The sequence below is a fragment of the Pleurodeles waltl genome, chromosome 2_2, assembly GCF_031143425.1.
Source record: "Pleurodeles waltl isolate 20211129_DDA chromosome 2_2, aPleWal1.hap1.20221129, whole genome shotgun sequence".
Taxonomy (NCBI): Eukaryota; Metazoa; Chordata; class Amphibia; order Caudata; family Salamandridae; genus Pleurodeles; species Pleurodeles waltl.
This window is the reverse complement of record NC_090439.1, coordinates 1,044,961,341-1,044,981,632: the sequence shown is the minus strand read 5'-3', so window position 1 is coordinate 1,044,981,632 and position 20,292 is coordinate 1,044,961,341. Positions and strand designations below refer to the sequence as shown.

The 20,292-nt window shown below is 46.2% G+C and overlaps 1 protein-coding gene across 3 annotated transcripts in view; it reads right to left on the bottom strand.

Moving 5' to 3' along the window:
- KHDRBS3 (KH RNA binding domain containing, signal transduction associated 3) overlaps window positions 1–20,292 on the bottom strand; it is a 274,683-nt gene that overhangs the window by 138,381 nt on the left and 116,010 nt on the right. For all 3 annotated transcript variants that reach the window (XR_011201007.1, XM_069220792.1, XM_069220794.1), the window contains exon 5: window positions 15,132–15,271. Coding sequence is in view for 2 of the 3 variants with exons in the window: in XM_069220792.1 (XP_069076893.1) it covers window positions 15,132–15,271 (140 nt within the window). In the remaining variant the exon portion in view is untranslated. The remainder of the gene's footprint in view (window positions 1–15,131; window positions 15,272–20,292) is intronic.

Below are 20,292 nucleotides of genomic sequence, written 5' to 3'. Positions count from 1 at the left end.
AGAACCCTTTTGAAAAGCACAAAAGAGCCTAATTCTTGTTTCCTCCAGTTTGTGTGTCCCACCCAGCTCTCAGAAATGAGGCAATCCACAAATCTGTCTGGGATGGCTTCTCCACCTCTACATGCCTCTCCAAGACCATGGGCTTGAAATATGGAACCCACTTGTACTGTAGCATACACAGCACACATTCATTACAGCATGCACACGCAATCACATGTGTGCTGCACAGTACAACATATTGACATGATGTAGACCAAAGGCAAGTTAGGTACACAGCAGCAGAACTTTACATGAGTTGCCTGGGAGGCCTCACTCCAGTGGTAAAGTTAAAAAAGTCTCACTTTACTGATCACAGTCACAAAAGAACGATATGCTGCCACTCATGCCACTTAATTGTGGGTAAGGGCAGTAGCCCTCTACTACTACCCGGATAATGCTTTGTGCACCCCTCCTGGTCTATCAAGATCACAATCCATGAGACAGGCCTATGTCATGGAACATATGCATGATCCATGTACACCCATGATGAAAAAATCGGTACCAAGGATCCAAATATCTCTGCAGCTCGGGCACTGAGAGCAGGGTTGCACATTCATTACCATCCAGGGGACTTTTCCGTCCCAACATTTATAGTCCTACATAATAAGTTTTTAGTGAGATTGGTAGCACATGGGCTCTCCCTCTTCCATTAACTGTATAAGGATTGTTCAAATTTATTTAAACATAACCTACGTATACATGGAATATACGTAGGATTAGTGTTAATTAACTGTTTCTACTGCATTTAGTTGCCAGACAACCTCAATCTGTAGCACAAAAAATCAATATCAATTCAATTGGAAGGCATGATGTGAGTTAAATATATTCTTGCTTTTCAAGCCCACTTTATTTTTTAATCAATTGTCAGAATGTGAAAAGAAACCAATGAAAAAATATTTAATTTGTCATGCATTAAATAATTAGTCAGTGTATTTCTATAACAGATTTATTTCTTTACCCTTTAGAAGTGATAGGTCATTTATCACTTCTAGTGCTGAATAAAAAACAACAATCAGTCACTAATGCTAATTATAAAGATTAGGCAGCTCATTCCATCAGACACTATCACTGTAGGCTGCTTGCCAAGTCTTAATGCCCTGCACGTTCGCATACATGGCATGGTACATTTACCTCCAAAGCTGTGTTTTCAATTATGTTTGACAAAATATACACACTGTCATGTTTTCACCCCAAAACGGGAGAAAACATGTTGTTCTGAAAGACCACAACCAGAAAGGCCCATTCTTGACTTGGGAAACCTAATGAGTTTAAAGTTGAATTTGTATGACATGTATTTAGACTTTTTGTACATGCGTTAGAGATATTTTGCATTTATTGAACCTATAATAAAGTAAATAGAATGCAAAATGAATTGAAAAAAATTTACTTTTCAAAAAAACTCGTGCAACAGACGGTTTTCCCGTTAGTAGCCCTGTAAATAGCAAATGTTTAAATGACCCATTATAAAGGTGGTCCAAGTAGCTCTGTAATTTGTGGAACATATGACATTCTCATGCCTGAACCCCCCTCGCACTTATAGAGAGCCATCTTAAAAATCTAAGCACAATCATGCAAACAGAAATGTTATACTTGAACATTTAGAGCTATGTACCCTGGAAACTCAGCTGATTTCACGGATCTCTTCAGCAAATGGTGGGTATTAAAATAGGCTCAAAGTTGTCAATTAAAAAGACCATCCTTATTCCTGCTAGTGCAACTTCAATGCATACTATCACAAATGTTCTAAAATGTAGGCAAATATCTGGTTCTCAAACTACAGCAAAAAGCTCATTGAGCAAATCACTTACACAACACAATACCAACAGTTCAGCTTCCACTAGTACACCTATGCAGTCTTGTCAGCCACCCTAACGAAGCCATGAGAGGGCTGTATTTATAGTACAGTGCTCCATGGCACACAGTGCCCACAACTGCGTCCGGAATTCTGATGCAGTTGTGGTGCTAAACCTAAACATTGCTGGAGTAGTGTCAAAAAATTTTATGATAATTCAGCAATGCTAAGGGGGCCCCTTTGAAAACAGCACAGTGTCACTTTAAGGCCTGCCCTGAGCAGATGTCAAAAAATGGCGCTGTGACGGTGCAGAATGGCGCAGTGAAATCTAAGCCATTCCTGCAGGGCTTTTTCAGGGGAGAACGGCTACCTTGCGGATACATTATACCTTGTGCAGGTATAATGTGGCACAATGCTTTACAAACTGGTGCAATGGTGCCATTGTGCCAGTTTGTAAATGCGGCACTGTGTGGGGGACTGTTTGTGCCACCTTAGCATAAAATAAATGATGCAAAATCCTTCTAAATGAGGCCCTTGAGCTTTTAAGTGAGAAATGCCATGGGACTAGTGTCGTACGGGAGGAGAGATCTGAATACTATTTTACTTGATGCATATCTTCAGGAGTGGCACAAAAAAATAATGTATTAAATTCACCAACACTTCTTGCAGATGATTATTTCTCTTTGATTCAAAGGAAAACCTTTATTAATAATTTATTCATGAATGTTTTAAAGATACATTGTGCCATCTAGATGCAATATGGTTCGTCAGTATGCCTCAAAGCTGGTGGAAATGATTTTGAATTTGTAGAATGTAAAAACAATTTTTAAATTTGACTCGATTTCCCTGTGAGAATTAGAGCTCTTTAAAGGGTGTTTTTTGAAGATTCTGAAGCTTGTGCCAGAGCTTTGGTGAAAGGTTTTTAGTCCCTGAAATCTGTTTGAGTATATTAAAATCAATGTACAGACCACATCACAATGTCAAATGTCACAGCTAAATCTTTACTAGGACACCTGTTAACTTCACTCGATGATGGGTTTACTTTAGCTGAAGGTACTTACACAGTTTTACAACATTATGGCCCTCATTACAACCCTGGCGTTCAGTGATAAAGCGGCGGTAATACCGCTAACGGGCCGGCGGTCAAAAAAATTGAATTGCGACCATGGCGGAAACTGCCAACACAGACAGCCACTTTAACACTCCGACCTCCATGGCAGTAGAAACAAACACTGCGGCGGTAACCGCCAACAGACAGGCAGAACACAATGTACCACCCACACTATTACAAGGCACCAATCCGCCTGCTTTTCCGGGGCGGTACCAATGCCATCAAAAGCACAGTGGAAACAGTCTTTGGAAGGGAAACCACTCACCTCTCGATACTCAACGAAGAACCAGGACGCCATGGAGCCCGAGTTACAGGTCCTGCCCATGTTGCTGTACACGACGAAGTGGAAAGAAGGCGAAGGCGGCGGCGGTGACGACGGTGAGTACTGCACCTAGCACACAGGGGAGGGGAGGAGGGAAAAGAGAGTGACACACACACCCAAAATGCAACACCCCCACCCGCCACCCACAACAACACACACACATATCCAAAAACATCACAGATGCACCCCGTCAACCCCTGGAAGAATGCAAGGACAAAACAAAATGAGTTGAACTAGTGTACTATTCAAACATTCAAATATAGCAAGAGATACGCAAAAAATCAGTATATACAAATATGTACAGCATGTACACAAGTCCGTACACTGTCCTATGAAATGTCTGTGGACCAGTGGTCCCAAAAAGCAGGGGCTAAGCCCATACTTGACACCTGCCTCAAAACGGAGAGAACACTGCAGGGGCATCAGGTGGCAAAAAAAACAGACACCTCAGGAGGAGGAGGGGCACCTCAGCCAGATGATGGGACGACACCACTGCTCCTCGAGGGGGCTCCATGCCCACTGCCTGGTCCTGGGGAGTGCAAACCCACAGTCTCTCAAGTGGGTGGTATGCCCACTGCTTGGTCCTGGGGAGTGCAAAGCCACAGTCTCTCAAGTGGTTGGTTTGCCCACTACTTGGTCCTGGGGAGTGCAAAGCCACTGTCTTTCAAGTGGGTGGTTTGCCCACTGCTTGCTCCTGGGGAGTGCAAGGCCACAGTCTCTCAAGTTTCTCAAGTGGGTCCACTGGCCACTGCTTGCTCCGGGGCAGGTGGCAGTGGCAGTGGCTGCGGCGGGGTCTGCGGGAGAGATGCTGCTGGTACTGCCCGTGTTGCAGGTGTCTGTAGTAGTGGAGGGAGACACCAGGCCGTCTCCAGCAGCCTCGGACGGCTGCCCACTGGGGATGATGCTGGTGGCTGTAGTTGTGGCAGCTGCAGTGCAGGTGGCGGTGCAGGTGGCAGTGCAGGTGGCGGTCATTGCGGCGGTGCTCACCATGGTACAAGTTGCTGGTTTGTCATGAGAAATGGGGATCACCTGTCCCTCACCAGGAGGCTCTGTACCCTGTGGTGACTTTCCTTTGCTTTTATGTCCCTTCCCCACCTTGGTAGTCGCTGCTGGGACCTTGGCACTGTCCTCTTTGGTTCCGGATGACGCCTTGCTGGGTGGGTGGTGTGTCTTTTCCCTTCTGCATGCTGGCCCCTTCTTTACCTTGGCAGGTGGCGGAATCGGGTGGTCCTTAGCTACAGTAGTTGGCACACTGGCAGCCCTGATGGGTGCCCCCTTCAGTGCAGGGACCTCAGTGGATGCTGATTTGGTGGCTGAGGTGCTGGTCTGGGCTCTAGACATCCTGGCACTAGGGGAGGGACGGGGGGGAGGTGTAAGGAAGAGGTCAATGTTAATCCCGAAAAGTTTCTTTCACACACTGGGACGAGAAAATGGAGGGGGGGTAGGAGTGGAGGAAGAGGAAGTGGTTGTAGGAGGTGTACGTCTGCTGAGTTTGGGTGATGGTGCATGGGTTGGAGGCTGTAGTGAGGTGGATGGCTGTTGGGTGGGTGTGTGTCTGCATTTGTGTACTTTGGGAGGAGGGATCACAGACACACTGGGAGAGGACACAGGGGACGTGTGCATGGTTGTGGGGGTGGTGATTGCTTGTGAGTGGTGTGTTGTGATGGGCGTGCTGGTGATGGAGGCAGTGGCTGATGATGTAGTGCATGCAGGTGTGAGCGGAGAAGAGACTGGGAGGGAGGTGGAGGATGTGGAGGAGGGGGACACAGTGGAGGAAGTGGATGTTGGTGTGTCTGCATGGGGATGGTGCTTGTGTGAGTGCCTGTGGAATGTGTGGTGCTTATGTTTGCCTGAGCCACTTTTGTGTGTTGATGTGTGTGCATGCAGGTCTGATGGTGTGCTTAGGATAGGCAGAGGTAGAGGGGATTGGGTCTGGGTAGTGGAAGTTGGAGGGGGGAGGCTTGACACAGGGACAATGGCTGCCATCAGTGCTAAAGCCAGAGCCTGAAATGCTCTCCGTTGGGCCGCCACGCCAGAATGAATGCCCTCCAGGTATGCATTTGTTTGCTGAAAATGCCTCTTGACACCCTGGATGGCATTCAGAATGGTTGACTGCCCAACAGTGAGCGATCTCAGGAGGTCAATAGCCTCCTCACTGAGGGCAGCAGGGCTGACTGGGGCAGGGCCTGAGGTGCCTGGGGCAAAGGAGATGCCCACCCTACTGGGTGAGCGGGCACGGGGGCTGCTGGGCAGGTGGTGCTTGTAGTGGGTGGCGACTGTACCTGTTGTTGTGGTGGGCAGAGAGGTGCCCTCCACCACAAGGAAGCTTCCATCAGAGGAGGAGTCGCTGTCACTGGTGTCCCCTCCTGTCCTTGTCGTGGAGCTCCCCTCGCCCTCCGTCCCACTGGTGCCTTCAGACTCCATAGATTCTCCCTCCCAGGCCATGTGGGATGCAGCTCCCTCCGTCTCCGGTGCCTCTGCTCCACCGCCAGATGATGCTAATGCACACAAGGCCAGGGTGACAAAACAAGATGGGGGGCAAAGACAGAGGAGACACATGGTAAATGCCAGCAACACCACTACCGTTGGAGGACACACAGGGAGCAGCCCTATGCACTAGGCCATGCACTAGCAGTTATTAGGAAAAACACCTGCCCATGGAGGACTATGCCTAATCCCATTTGCTGCACACCTGGAACCCACAGGATGCTGACTAGTTGTAGATGGTCACTACCACTATTGGGGTTGGGGTGCCACAGAGCCTATCCTACCAAGTTCGCCCTGGCCTAGGGGAACCCCCAGCCTACATCCACCACCCAGACACCTTGTAAAGTGTGCTGAGTCAGCTGAATGAGATTGTACTCACCCCCTTGTGGCTGCTGTGATGCCCTAAAGCGCCCATCCAACTCTGGATATGCCACCACCAGGATCCGGAACATCAGGTGGGTCATGGTGCGACGGGCACCCCTTCCACATTGGGAGGTCATCCCGCCGTCTTCTTGCTCCAGCGGGGCAGGTCCTCCCATATCTTGCGGCAGTGGGTGCTCCATCTATGATAGACCCCCAGGGTCCACACTTCCTTGGCGATGGCACGCCAAATACCCTTCTTCTGGTGGGCGTTGACCTATAGGAAAGGTATAGGATGAATGGAAATTACTCCCCCGTCCGGTTCGTCATACTCATTGACCACCACTTCCCTCCCATACCCTGACGCACATATAATGACCCCCTCTCATGCAGCAGTCAGGCCAGGATGTCTAAGCACCCCCCCAACATGTGGCTTACATCCACACCACTCAAAACAGGCATTGCACACATATCATGCTCACAGTGTATTCACCTGTTTGTCTGGAGGACGGTAGAGGACCCTATCCACTAGTCCCTCTAACTCCACCAAAGTGAAGGTAGGGGCCCTTTCCCCAGACACTTGAGCCATTGTCGCTTCCAGACTCAGGTCACAGCAGCACTTGCAGTGTAGGTCCTCTCCTGAAGGTCAGGTATCAAGTGAGTGAACATATAGAAAATGGCAGTCACATCCACAGCGGTGCGTACCGTCACCGCCGGCGTACATCGTCATTGGCTCCTGGAACCCATGGGGCCCAATGATAACCAATGCTGAATTGCGCGGCAGTCTAAGACCGTCTACCGTGACGCTGCACAACGCCAGCGCAGTTACCTCATTTCCCCTTGTCCCTCCTTACAGGTCAGTTAGCCGCCATTTCAGGGTGGCACATGGCATGGCACCTAACTGCGTCACAGCACATTTGGCAGAAATACGAACAGACAACGCCACACACGGATTTACTCACATTACAGCAAAAACACTTGTGCAACCTATGTGGTACATGACCCTCTGCTCACCATTCTCCTCCATAGGGCACATCCGCTGGGGCATATGATGAGATGGCATCATCCTCCGGTGTACAGACCCCTGGTGGACCTGTCGACAATGGAAGACAGACACATCATTATCAACTACAGACTTGATCAAGCCACAATGCAAGAACTGTGTGCCCAATTCAAGCTTGACCTGATGTCAGCTATCCGCCATCCCACAGTTATCCCCCCTCTAGTGCAGGTCCTGTCAGTGCTCCATTTCCTGGCAAGTGGTTCCTTCCAAACAACAGTGGCCAGGGCATCAGGGATGTCTCAGACAATGTTCTCTAATGTGTTGACCAGAGTGTTATCTGCCCTGCTGAACATGCGCAGCTACATTGTTTTCCCCCAGGTAGAGGATTTGGCCACAGTGAAAGCTGACGTCTCTGCCCTGGGACATATCCCCAACATCATTGGTGCCATTGATGGTACACATGTGGCATTTGTCCCCCCGCAGGAATGAACAGGTGTACAGAAATTGAAAAAGCTACCATTCAATGAATGTGCAGATGGTGTGTTTGGCAGACCAGTACATCTCTCGTGAATACCAAGTATCCTGTCTCTGTGCATGACGCTTACATTTTGAGGAATGGCAGCATCCCTTATGTGATGGGGCAACTCCAGAGGCACCGGGTGTGGCTAATAGGTGAGCCCAAGGTCCCCACACAGTGTCTGGGTATGGGGTAGTTCCTAAGGGTGTGTGTGTCTACCAGATATCCATCGACATTTGCATGTGACTCAGGTTACCCCAGCCTCTCATGGCTACTGACCCCAGTGAGGAATGCCAGGACAAGGGCAGAGGAACGCTACAAAGAGGCACATGGGCTAACTAGGTGTATTATTAAGTGGACTTTTGGCCTCCTGAAGGCCAGATTCCGTTGCCTCCATCTAACAGGTGGCTCCCTATACTACTCACAGAAGAAAGTGTGCCAAATAATCTTGGCATGCTGCATGTTGCACAACCTGGCTTTGCGACGCCAGGTGCCTTTTCTGCATGAGGATGGGCCTGATTATGGTATTGTGTCAGCTGTGGAGCCTGTGGACAGTGAGGAAGAGGAGGCAGAGGAAGAAGATATTGACAACCGAAACAACATCATCATGCAGTACTTCCAGTGAGACACAGGTAAGAGACTAGACTGCTCCTCTCATAGCTACTGTAGGACATTGTATAAGTCAGCCTCTTCACCTCTGTGTATGGACCCTCACAGCTCACTTTGGCTTTCCATTTCACAGATCTGGGTACCTCATTCTGCCTTCTGCTATGTTTACTGCTGCCCAACAACTGTCATACATTGGTATGTGCAAATGAACATTAACATTGATATTTGTCAAAGAAGTTGTAATAATTCATTTGTGAAAGTACAGACTGACTCCAGATTGTTTTGTGATTCAAGGGTGTTTATTTAAGTGCTAATAAGTGGAGTGGATATTGCAATGGGCTGCGGTTATGGTGGAGGAATATCCATGGTAGAATCTTGGTATCACAGGTGCATTGTCCAAGGGGGCATGGGAAGTAGAGCAATGTCAGTTCAAGGTGCTCAGGGTGACAGATTGGGACAGAAGGATGACAATCAGGAGAGTCTTATTTCCTTGCGGGGTCTTGGCAATGTTCTCTGTCTTGTGCCTGGATCTCAGGGACCGTTTGCGGGGTGGTTCTCCTTCTGCAGGGGTGGGGTGCTGGTGGCCTGTTGGTCCTGTGGCGGTACCTCCTATCCACTAGTGCTGGTGGAGGTGGAAGGCTGTTCATCGTTCGGGCTGGTGTCAGGGGCCTGGTGGTATGCCACTGTCTCCCTCATGGTGTTGGCCATGTCTGCCAGCACCCCTGCAATGGTGACCAGGGTGGTGTTAATGGACTTCAAGTCCTCCCTGATCCCCAAGTACTGTTCCTCCTGCAATCGCTGGGTCTCCTGAAACTTGGCCAGTACCATGCCCATGGTCTCCTGGGAATGGTGGTATGCTCCCATGATGTTGGAGAGTGCCTCGTGGAGAGTGGGTTCCCTGGGCCTGTCCTCCCCCTGTCGCACTGCAGTCCTCCCAGCTTCCCTGTTGTCCTGTGCCTCTGTCCCCTGAACCGTGTGCCCACTGCCACTGACCTCAGGTACCTGATCGTCCTGTGTTAGTGGGTTTGCCTGGGGTCCCTTTAGTGGTGGACACACTGCTGACTGGCGTGTCCTGGGGACAGTGGCATGGGCCAGCTGGGTGGGTGCTGTGGTGGTGTTTCCTGAGGGGGGAGGTTCAGTGGTGGTTTGGGACTGTGGCAGGGGAACCGACTGTCCAGAGGTCCCTGATCGGCCGGGCTGGTCATCTTGATCCAGGTGTGCAGAGCTGCTGTCATCACTGTGGTCCTCTTCTGTGGGGGGGACTGGATATGGCTGGCACCTCCTGTCCAGTGACGTTGTGTAGGGGTCCTGTTGAGGTGTAAATGCATTATTATTGTATCAGTATGTGCCATCTTGAGCAATGGGTGTGTTTCCCTCTACTACTGTGCTTGCAATATTGCCTTGGCCATTGTGTGAGTGGTGATTGTGTGCCATGCGTGAGTCTCTCCCTTGGACATGCTTTGGTGATGGGTGTCCATGCAGGACTGTGATGGGTGTCCATGCATTGTTGTCACATGCAGGGCTTGGTTTTGACATGTGTGGGTTGTGATAGTAGGGTATATGTGAGGTGTTGGAGTGATGGGTGTGAGAGTAGGGGTTGGGGTTTGTGATAGCATGCAGGTGGGGGGGGGATATCATAGTAAAGGGTTGACTTACCAGAACCCAGTCCTCCTGCTACTCCTGCGAGGCCCTCAGGTGGCATGATCGCCAAGACTTGCTCCTCCCATGTTGTTAGTTGTGGGGGAGGAGGTGGAGGTCCACCACCAGTCCTCTGTATGGCTACCTGGTTTCTGGACACCACAGAACGCACCTTCCCCCATAGGTCATTCCACCTCTTCCTGATGTCATCCCGTGTTCTTGGATGCTGTCCCACTGCGTTGACCCTGTCAACAATTCTCCACCATAGCTCCATCTTCCTTGCAATGGATGTCTGCTGCACCTGTGATCCGAATAACTGTGGCTCTTCCCGGATGATTTCCTCCACCATGACCCTGAGCTCATCCTCAGAAAACCTGGGGTGCCTTTGAGGTGCCATGATGTGGTGTGAGTGATGTGTGAGTTGATGTGTGGTGTGATGTGTGGGGTGATGTTTTGGGGTGTGTGGTGTGTTGCATGGATGTGTTTTGGGGTGTGTGGTGTGTTGTGCGTAGATGGTGTATGAGTGATGGTGTTGTGTGCCTCTGGATGCCGGTTTTGTCTTTGCTTTTCTGTCTCTCTGTTTCTTCCAAAAATGTGTTGTAAGGGGTTGTGGGTAATGTGGGTGTGTGTTTTATAGTGGTGTGAGTGTGTGGGTATGGTGTGTGTATGTGTGTCAGGTGTGTGTATTTTGAATTGTCCAATGTGGTTGTGTTTTGTAAGTGTGTGTGTATTTTGAGTGCGGCGGTGTGTACCGCCAATGGTTTACCACAGTTGAAAGACCACCACGTTGATTCGTGGGTGGTGATAGTGTGGGTGTATTCCTGTTGGTGTGGCGGTGTGAGTTTTGCTATCGCCAGTTTATCACTGACCTTTGGTGTGGCGGACTTGTGTGGGTGTCTGTACTGTGGAGGATTTCTAAGTGTGGGTCATAATACCCGTAGCGGATTTCCACCGCGGACACGGTATGTTGGTGGCCGTCAGAACGGCGGTCAGCAGACTTTACCGCCAGGGTTGTAATGAGGGTCTATGTTATTTTATGAGTCAACCTCCCCCTTCAGAACTGGTTTCTTGCTTGTTTTGCTTCTTCAATTTGCCCTATCACATCCTGCCTGTATGGTTGCAAATGGGATGTTTTCTCATTTTCAGAAGATCCGGTGCACTACAAACACAGATTGCCATCTTCTTCTAAATCAGTTATTTGTCACTGTAAATGTGACATTAGTTTCGAGCACTGCAGACACCTACTGATGCTAGGATTTCTGTAAAAGCCCTGAATAATAATTGAGATGTAAAAGAAGCAATCTAAAGTCAAGAGCGAGTGGTTCACTCCAAATCTGATGATTTTTTTCTTAGTAGACCTTAAGGGATAGCAGGCTTAAGACCCTTGTCAACTGGAGGCTTCATGACAGACCTCAACTGGTGGCAAATCAAACATGGAATGTTTTTCCACAAGAAATGTAAACAAAATTGACTGCAGCTATCCAACTCTTAGTTTTCATTTATCTCAGACAGGAGCAAACAATTTTTCAAAAGCATCTCCTTCACCTTTGTCTTCCTTAAGAACTTTAATTCCTCTGCATCAGGAAAGAATCTCGCTGTTCAGTTAAACAATATCACTAAGCTGGCAACATTTAGCTCATCCACTGCTAGGTTAGAACTACTGCCTTTAATAAAATTCCACAATGACAAATCAGTGATCAACACTGTTGAGATGCACCAACCAGACTACTGTACCAGTCTAACAGGTGGACTCCTTTTTGACTCTTAACAAGGTTATTCATATCACTACCAAAAATCTGTCAACCTTCATGGGCATGCACCACATTAGAGAAACCAACAATTTGGATTTCAACTAAAACAGATGCTAATACAAGCCACTTCCACTGGTCTTCAAGAAGCTACAAGGGCTCCTCCCATACCTACTGCCAACCTTCCTCACTAAGCTCATCCAACCTCAACTTCAATTTGGTACCAAAAATGCCTTGTGTCTCCTTGAGGTTTAGTGCATTCCAGTTACTAGAACCTAGTCTATGGAACATCCCCAAGCCCAATTTTGAGCCATATCTGACCAGTATTTATGTGTGCCATTCTAGCACACCTGATGGAACAAGACAATAAGGCTTAATAAAATACATTCCCCTTAAAAGACAAAGTTAGAAAAAATCCACTACTGCGATAGTGATATTATATATAGTGCACATATTGTATTTATCTAAACAACAAATTGCTATGACTTGGCCCTCATCCTACCTCTTTCTCACATTGTACATAACCACCAGTTTGATGCATCAGTGCATCAATTCAAATCCCAATTTATGTAAAATTATACACAGACATAAAACATTTCTCACAGAAAAGTTAAACAAGAACTACATGGAAATACAATGAAACAAGAAATACATGTAAATACAAGTTTGGCAAATGGACATACAGCCTTCCATGATGGAGCTAACATCAGTGTTGTGAGACACGTTATGGTTTGTACATCAAAACCATACTATGAAAACAAGCAATAGCAAAGCCAGTAGGTCTCGCCTTGGCATGCTACTGAACTGGTTACATTTTTAAAAATGTTTTTTACAGCATGCATGTGACAAAAAGAGAAAACAGACCATCACCCAAATACGGCAACCATATGCTTGCAAAAAAAGTTAAAATAAAAATAGATTTGCTGATGTAGATGTTGTACAAGTGATCTTTTAAAGAAAGAAGCCTTTTAGTAGTGGCACTCATTTTATAATTATTTTTAGGAAGGTGACACATAGAAATCCTCACTTAATCAAACACTAATATTGCAGGCAGCTTCAATGTCACAATATCAACTTAACTGTTCATAAAAAGGAGACAGGAAATAAATCACTGTGTAAGTGGACACTATATATGTAAGGACAATAACAATTTTGTGAGGATAATACACATAAATTAAATTTTAAAACTATTTTAAGCGGAAGTGAACAATGTGTAGAAGGTCTGTGCAGGCACTCCAACTGAAGGGAACAAATGGTTAAAGCGGGCTAACCTACAGACCAAAGTTTTGGTGGGCAGAAGCAAAATGTGAATGACAGCTTTGCAGACCAACAGATAAAGTCAGCTGCCCAAAAGCTTCCCTAAATATGTATTTTTTATGTTTTTTTTAGTAGAACAACACACTGATGAAGGTTGTTGCATATGGCAGACCTAGAAACAGCACTGTAATGAACACTATTTTAGTCCTTTCATAATACATACATTGTGTTCCTGTTCATTTTGTAAAATTGAGAAAAATGTCTTTGTAACCATTGCTAAATTTGAGTAGTGGATGTATTGCTTAATTCATAAATATTTAATTTATAGATCATTTAATTTGTGTAGAGAAACATTCTAAAAAGAAATAATCCTTAAAAAAGAATTGGGTGGCTAGTGTGAAGGTATTTTGCCTTGTGTGAAAGAGGTCTGGATAGAACAAGGGTACTCGCAAACATTTTCCTAGGGGCCAAAAGATGTGGTCTGTTATGTGTCTGAGGGCCGCATTGATGTCAGCGGGGTGTGGTTGGGGTCGGGGTATTGCGGGGGCATTGGTTGTGAGGTGGGTGTAGATGAAACAAAGCATATATATGTAGTTGCTGAATTGCACAATGTGAAACCAGAAAACCTTGGATTAATCCCGGCTTCCCCACTTTACCAAATTGTGTGATCCTAGGCAATAGTTTTATTTCTCTTCCCTTCATTATCTCATAAACAGGACCTAAAAAATACATGACTTCATGATGTCCGCTGTACAAAAACTTCTCCTATGTTCGATTTTAAAAAACTAAACGTTTTACTTGTATAATAGGAACCCAGATCACCCAAAGGGTGCACATAACAACCTTCTTGGCACATTTCACTGTTGGCATTGTCAGGGTAGGGGGAAGAATTGATGTTTCTAACTTCACGTTTGAAAACTATCACTTTTAAAATAATATTCTCAATCCGCTGTTATAATCTGATGTGCTGAAGTGAAAAGGTTCTGCATGTAAATTAAATACACAGTTTGAATTTTGAGACTTAATCATATGTTTTCACTTCGCTGCAAGATTACTTTAAAGTGAAGGTGCTCCTAAAGTTAAATGATGCAGGACTTAACAGTTACCTTCTTTTTTTTTAACACTAATAATGCTTTAAATAAATGCTTGCCTTTTTCTTCAATATCTTTTTTTATTGTTAGCATCTATTAGTGTAAACAGCAGCAGAGTGCTGCTGTGCACCAGGGGGCCACATGTCAAGGTCGAGAGGGCCGCATGCGGCCCCCGGGCCGTACTTTGAGTATCACTGGGATAGAAGGTGGTGCCAATGGCTTGCCGAGCGTGAGCATCATAGACCAAAAAAATCTTTGTTAAAGAGCACTGTCTTCATAGGTGAATGTGTTTGAAAACAACATCTGAGCACTGCTTGATCTCCAAGAATTAGAGTATGAAGTAGCTGAAGTGCATGTATTAGTAACACAGATGCTGTATTAATAACATACGTAAGCTCAATAGTGAATTTAGTGGGTTTCATGCACAAGCTGTAGCAGTCAGCTAGCACAAGTAAATTACCTTACTTACTCAGCGGACATTATTTTTCCTTTCTACCTGCTTGTTGTGGGAACATTTAGGTCCGTATTTATACTTTTTTAGCGCCGCATTTGCGTCGTTTTTTGACGCAAAAACGGCGCAAACTTGCAAAATACCATTGTATTTTGTAGGTTTGTGCCGTTTTGCGTCAAAAAGCGGCGCAAATGCGGCGCTAAAAAAAGTATAAATACGGGCCTTAATTCTACTTTGACATACTAAATTTTAATTTGTATCCTAGTTTTATCCTAAACAAAAGCTTTACATAAGTCTCTCCATCTTGAACGCTCCTCTACTTATCCTTCCCTCCCTGAAACCTCACATTTCTACGATGTCTCCATCCAGTGTACAATAGTTACATTTTGCAGACTATTTATGCTTTTCGCTGGAAAGAGAAACTTAGATCACCAGGGCTTTTATTGTGGATGCACCATATCACACATATAATGATTACACAACACTAAACACAACAGTAAATACAAAAAAAATAATTATAAAGTATACTGTGGCCATCCACAAACCTTAAAAAGTATTTAATAAGCCTCATCTCTTATTTGGGGAAGCTGTTTTTGTATTTCACTTTTTTCCACTGTAATCAGTTGAGAATGTTAATCAGTTACACAATAAACTATAAATAATAATTTACGTTCCATTCAACTTAGGTGTGCTTTTTGAACTTTACCTGATAATGGCTGGAGCAGGTGCACCTCTGGCACGAAGTGGGGGCTTTCCACGAGCAGCAGGAGCTTCGGCTTTTTCAGAACCCCCATTCAAATATGTTAGCTCTTGGAGTTGAGCGTGCCGGATCTCATCATTATAGTCCTAAATACAAATCAAAAACTTTCCTTGTAGGTAAAAGTATTACCACAAATGCATACTGAATATGTTACCTTGCTTTTTATACTTCCTGCTAATTATGGGAGCACAATGTCTTAATTTGGAAGGCATGCTAATTCGTATTCCATTCTGTATGAATGTAAGAACAGCATGCAACAAAAAGTTCACTTAATTGTCAAATAATATGTACAACAAAAGCTCAGTTCAGTATCAATTATATGTGCAACAAAAGCTCAATGTAATGCGAATTATAGGTAAAAGGAGTATAAAGTTCAAGTCAAAATTAGGCGTAACTCTTGTCATGTCAATTACAGCTGTAAGAAAAGGACAATTTATTGCCAATTATAAATTTAACAAAGACTCACTTTTATGTCAATTATAAAAGTGGAATATTCTTACTTTAATGTAACTTTGGGGCTGATATATTGCTACTGTGCACCAAGGTAAAGATATTGTCATACCCAGTGTGAATCCTGCCCTTTGTTAAAAACAAACTGTGCATGTATCCATGCCAATTTGTCACTTCTAAGCTGCCTTATAGTTACAATTGTTTGCACCTACACCCACTCAGTATATGGGGGTGTCATTTTCATGTTAAAGAGAATTAAGCATTTATGAGAAATGTACAGAAGAACTGCCACATGTACACCACACTCTTTTATCAACATTTTATCAAGCCTACGATCTATCGTGTTTGGATAACCATTCACATAAAGACAAAATAGACACACATATAAACTTTGTTCTTGCCAATACCAATTCAACTCTAAACAGAAAACATGCAAATAAAAAAAAGAACAAATATTACCAAGCCCACTAGGCCTGGCTTTGGCAGATGACTAATGAAGCACAAATGTCTGAATTGGGTTGAAGGAGACATATTTTGGGATAAAAGGTAGGAATACCTTTAGTAAATTTTGATATGTTTTTGTTCTTACTGCAGTACCACAGTATACGTAGGATACTAGGATATTCTAAATATTTGGAAGGAATTTCCACCCAGTGAAGACTCAACAACACAGACAGCGCAGACTGAGTTATAATCTCCCAGCGGCTTAAGAAAGAATGTGACTGGTGTGCAGGACACAGAGTCACTGAACATGTATCCTAAGATGAAATGGAACATGTCTTAACTTACTGCTAATGTGAGCATGCCCACAACCCACCCCATGAAAGCTCAGTGCTAATGAAATGTAAGAAGTCTTCCTTAAAGGTTGGCAAGGGGAGATGCTAAAACACTCCACGAACTAGGGCCATCAACAGGTGCATGCTTACAAGGTGGCATGGGTGAGGCTGAAGAAAGAACACAAGAAACACAAAGCATACAGACATACCGATCACAATATTAAAAGCCCTCAAGTTAAAGCAGATTTTTTTCTTTACAACAAACCAGCAGTGGAAGGAAACAGCAGAATACACCAGGAAAACACTTAAGGAATTGTGGGTGTTCACCTCAGATTCTTTTATTTTATGGACCTTGATTACTGGCATTTAGGACCTCTGGGTGGGAAGAGGATGCTAATCAACTTTCACTACATGAGCATTTCCCCTAAATACATAACAATCTTTTCAAAAATACCCATAGACATATCTGACTTTCATGTAAGTCCATGCTAGAAGTGTAGACATTAGAAGAAGTCAAATATCCAGTGTGGGTCAAAGGAAAACCTTTCCCCATCCCATGTGGAACTGAAAACAGGGTAAAGTTTCTGATCAGCAAACCCCCATGCACTTCAGACCAAGGCCCTCATTCTGACCTTGGCGGTCTTTTCGCAAGACCGCTGAGTTACCGCCGCGGTGAAGACCGCCGACCGCGGCGGTGTGCCGCTGTGCGCATTCTGACCGCTGGGAGCGTTCCGCCGGAAAACCGCCAGCAGCCACACTGGCGGTCGGCGGGAAAGTGGAGACTGGTCAACCTCCACCGCCACGCCAGCAGAACACCGCCCACAGAATTACGACCCACATTTCTGTGTGGCGGTCTTCTGTTGGCGGTCACGTCCCTATGGCTCCCGTCGCCTCCCGGAGGACCAACGCACAAGGTAAGTTGATCGTCCGTGAGGGGAGGGGGTGGGTGGGTGTTGTGTGATGTGGGCGTGCATGGGGGTGTGCGTGTGAGTGTGTAGAGGGGGTGTGTGAGTGCGTGTATGCGGCCGGGGGGTGCTGCTGTGTCTATGGGTAAGGTGCGCATGTCGGCATGTATGTGTGCGGGTATGTGTCCCCGTTGTGTATGTGTGTGTAGGGGGTGTGTATATGTGCATGTTGGGGGGGTGTGCATGTCGGGGTACATGTATGTGCATGTCGGGGTGGGGGTGGGGAGGGGGTTCGTACCACCTCTGGGGGGTGGCAGGGGGGTGGAGGGTGTGGGGGGAGGACTCGGGTGGGTAGTGGGGGGTGGGGGAGACCCCTATCAGTGCCAGGGAAGGAATTCCCTGGCCCCGATAGTGCTTACCGCCATGGTTCGCACGGCGGTTCCCGCCCGCAAGAAACCGCGGCGGTAGGCAGGGTCATAATACCCTTGGCGGTCTTGGGACGCCCGCCGGGCCGGAGTGCGCAAACTCCAGCCCCGCGGTCATGACCGCCGCGGCGGTCGGAGTGGAGAAGTAGCGGTCGGTCGCGGCGGGGACCGCCGCGGTCAGAATGCCATTTTTAATACCGCCGATCTGTTCGCGGTCCGACCGCCGTCTCTCCGCCGACCGCCAGGGTCAGAATGAGGGCCCAAGTCTCTTGGCCTTATCACATACAATGAGTAATGGAAGAGGTAAATAAAGGTCTGGCTTTTACCACAGTTTTGGGATGACAGCAATGGTAAATAGCAGATAAGGTAGTTTGATTCAGAGGAAAGTGCTGCATTTGGCTGAAAATGTAGCAGCATCTGTCGCTTTCTTTAAACTAATTACAGAACAAACCACAATAACATATCAATAAACGATACATAACAATAACACAGCACAACTAAAACAGTCAAAACAGAGCACAACACAAACCCAATACAACTCAACATCATAGTGCAATAAAACAGCACAAAACATACCAGCCCAAACGAACGAGTTACTTACCTTCGGTAACGACTTTTCTGGTGGATACATTAGCTACCTGTGGATTCCTCACCTAATGAATACTCCCATGGCGCCAGCATTCGACGGAAATCTTCTTACTAGTCTCTGCACGTCGACGAGGACGTCACTCTAGCCCACGTGACGCCGTCTGACGTCATTCAGGCAATAAGAGGTCCTCGACGACGTGCGGACGTCAGTACCAATCATTTTTTACGTGCATGAGAACAACCAGGCAATGCAATGAAAGAGCAAGGCAACATCCCATTACATTGTAAAAATACACAACATTGCATGAATAACTGTAAATCTTTTATATATATATATAACTCTCTCTTTTTAAAATATATATCTACACATCAAGTATATACCCAAAGATATATACATATATACATATAATATATACAACGTCCATTGCATCCTCAAAGACCAAGAGGAGCGTACTCAAGGATTACTTGGCAAGACCAGAAAGGCAACGGGGAGGCGGGTGGGACCGTGAGGAATCCACAGGTAGCTAATGTATCCACCAGAAAAGTCGTTACCGAAGGTAAGTAACTCGTTCTTCTGATGGATACAACTACCTGTGGATTCCTCACCTAATGAATAGAGTCCCAAATCAGTACCACGCCCGGCGGTGGGTGCCTAAATGGTCAAACCAAGAAATCCTGCAGCACTGACCGTGCAAAATGGCCGTCCCTTCTAACCTCAGAATCCAAACAGTAATGTTTTGCAAAAGTGTGAAGGGACGACCAAGTTGCGGCCTTGCAGATGTCGACCACAGGAACACCTCTGGCCAAGGCCGAAGTGGCCGACTTAGCTCTGGTGGAATGAGCTCTAATGCCCTCAGGAGGATCCTTCTTTGCCAAAGAGTAACAGATTTTAATGCAAAGAACAACCCACCTGGATAGTGTTCTCTTGTGGACTGCCTTTCCTCTCCTCTTGCCCACGTATCCAATAAACAGCTGATCCTCCAGCCTGAAATCCTTTGTTCTATCAATAAAGAAGCTCAATGCTCTCTTTGGGTCCAGACGGTGCAGTCTTTCTTCCTCTTTGGAAGGATGAGGCGGAGGATAGAACGTGGACAAAGTAATTGCCTGAGCCAAATGGAAGGGTGAAACAACCTTCGGGAGGAAAGCAACCTTGGTCCTCAACACCACCTTATCCCCATAAAAAGTTGTATAAGGGGGCTTTACTGATAAGGCCTGCAACTCACTCACTCTCCTTGCTGATGTTATAGCTATCAGGAAGACTGTTTTTAAAACCAAATACCTTAAGGGGCAAGAATGCATAGGTTCAAAAGGGGACCCCATAAGGAAAGTCAGGACCAAGGACAAATCCCATTGCGGCATAACGAATGGCTTTGGAGGATATTTATTTAGAAGACCTTTCAAGAATCTGATAACAATAGGGGATTTAAGTTAAAGATGGTTGGTCTGGAAGACATATGAAGGCTGACAAGGCCGATAAATAACCCTTAATGGTAGCCACTGCACAACCTTTCTGCGCTAGAGACAGAGCAAAAGACAAAACGTCCGATAGATGAGCATGCAAAGGATCAATCTGCCTCTCTCCACACCACTCAACAAATTTAGACCATCTATTAGCGTAGATAGATTTAGTGGAGTGTCGCCTGGCCGCTAATATAACATCCACTACCTCCGGTGGGAGAGAGAAGGAACTCAGGTTGCCCCGTTCAATCTCCAGGCATGTAGGTGCAGACTCTGGAGGTTGGGGTGTAGAACCTGCCCCTGCGACTGCGAGAGGAGGTCTGCCCTGAAAGGGAGACGGAGCGGAGGGCACATTGAGAGTTGGAGAAGGTCGGAGTACCATACCCTCCTTGGCCAATCCGGAGCTATTAGGATGACTAGAGCCCGGTCCTGGCGAATCTTCCTCAATACTCGAGGAATCAAGGGTATGGGAGGAAACGCGTAAAGCAACTGGACGCACCAGGTT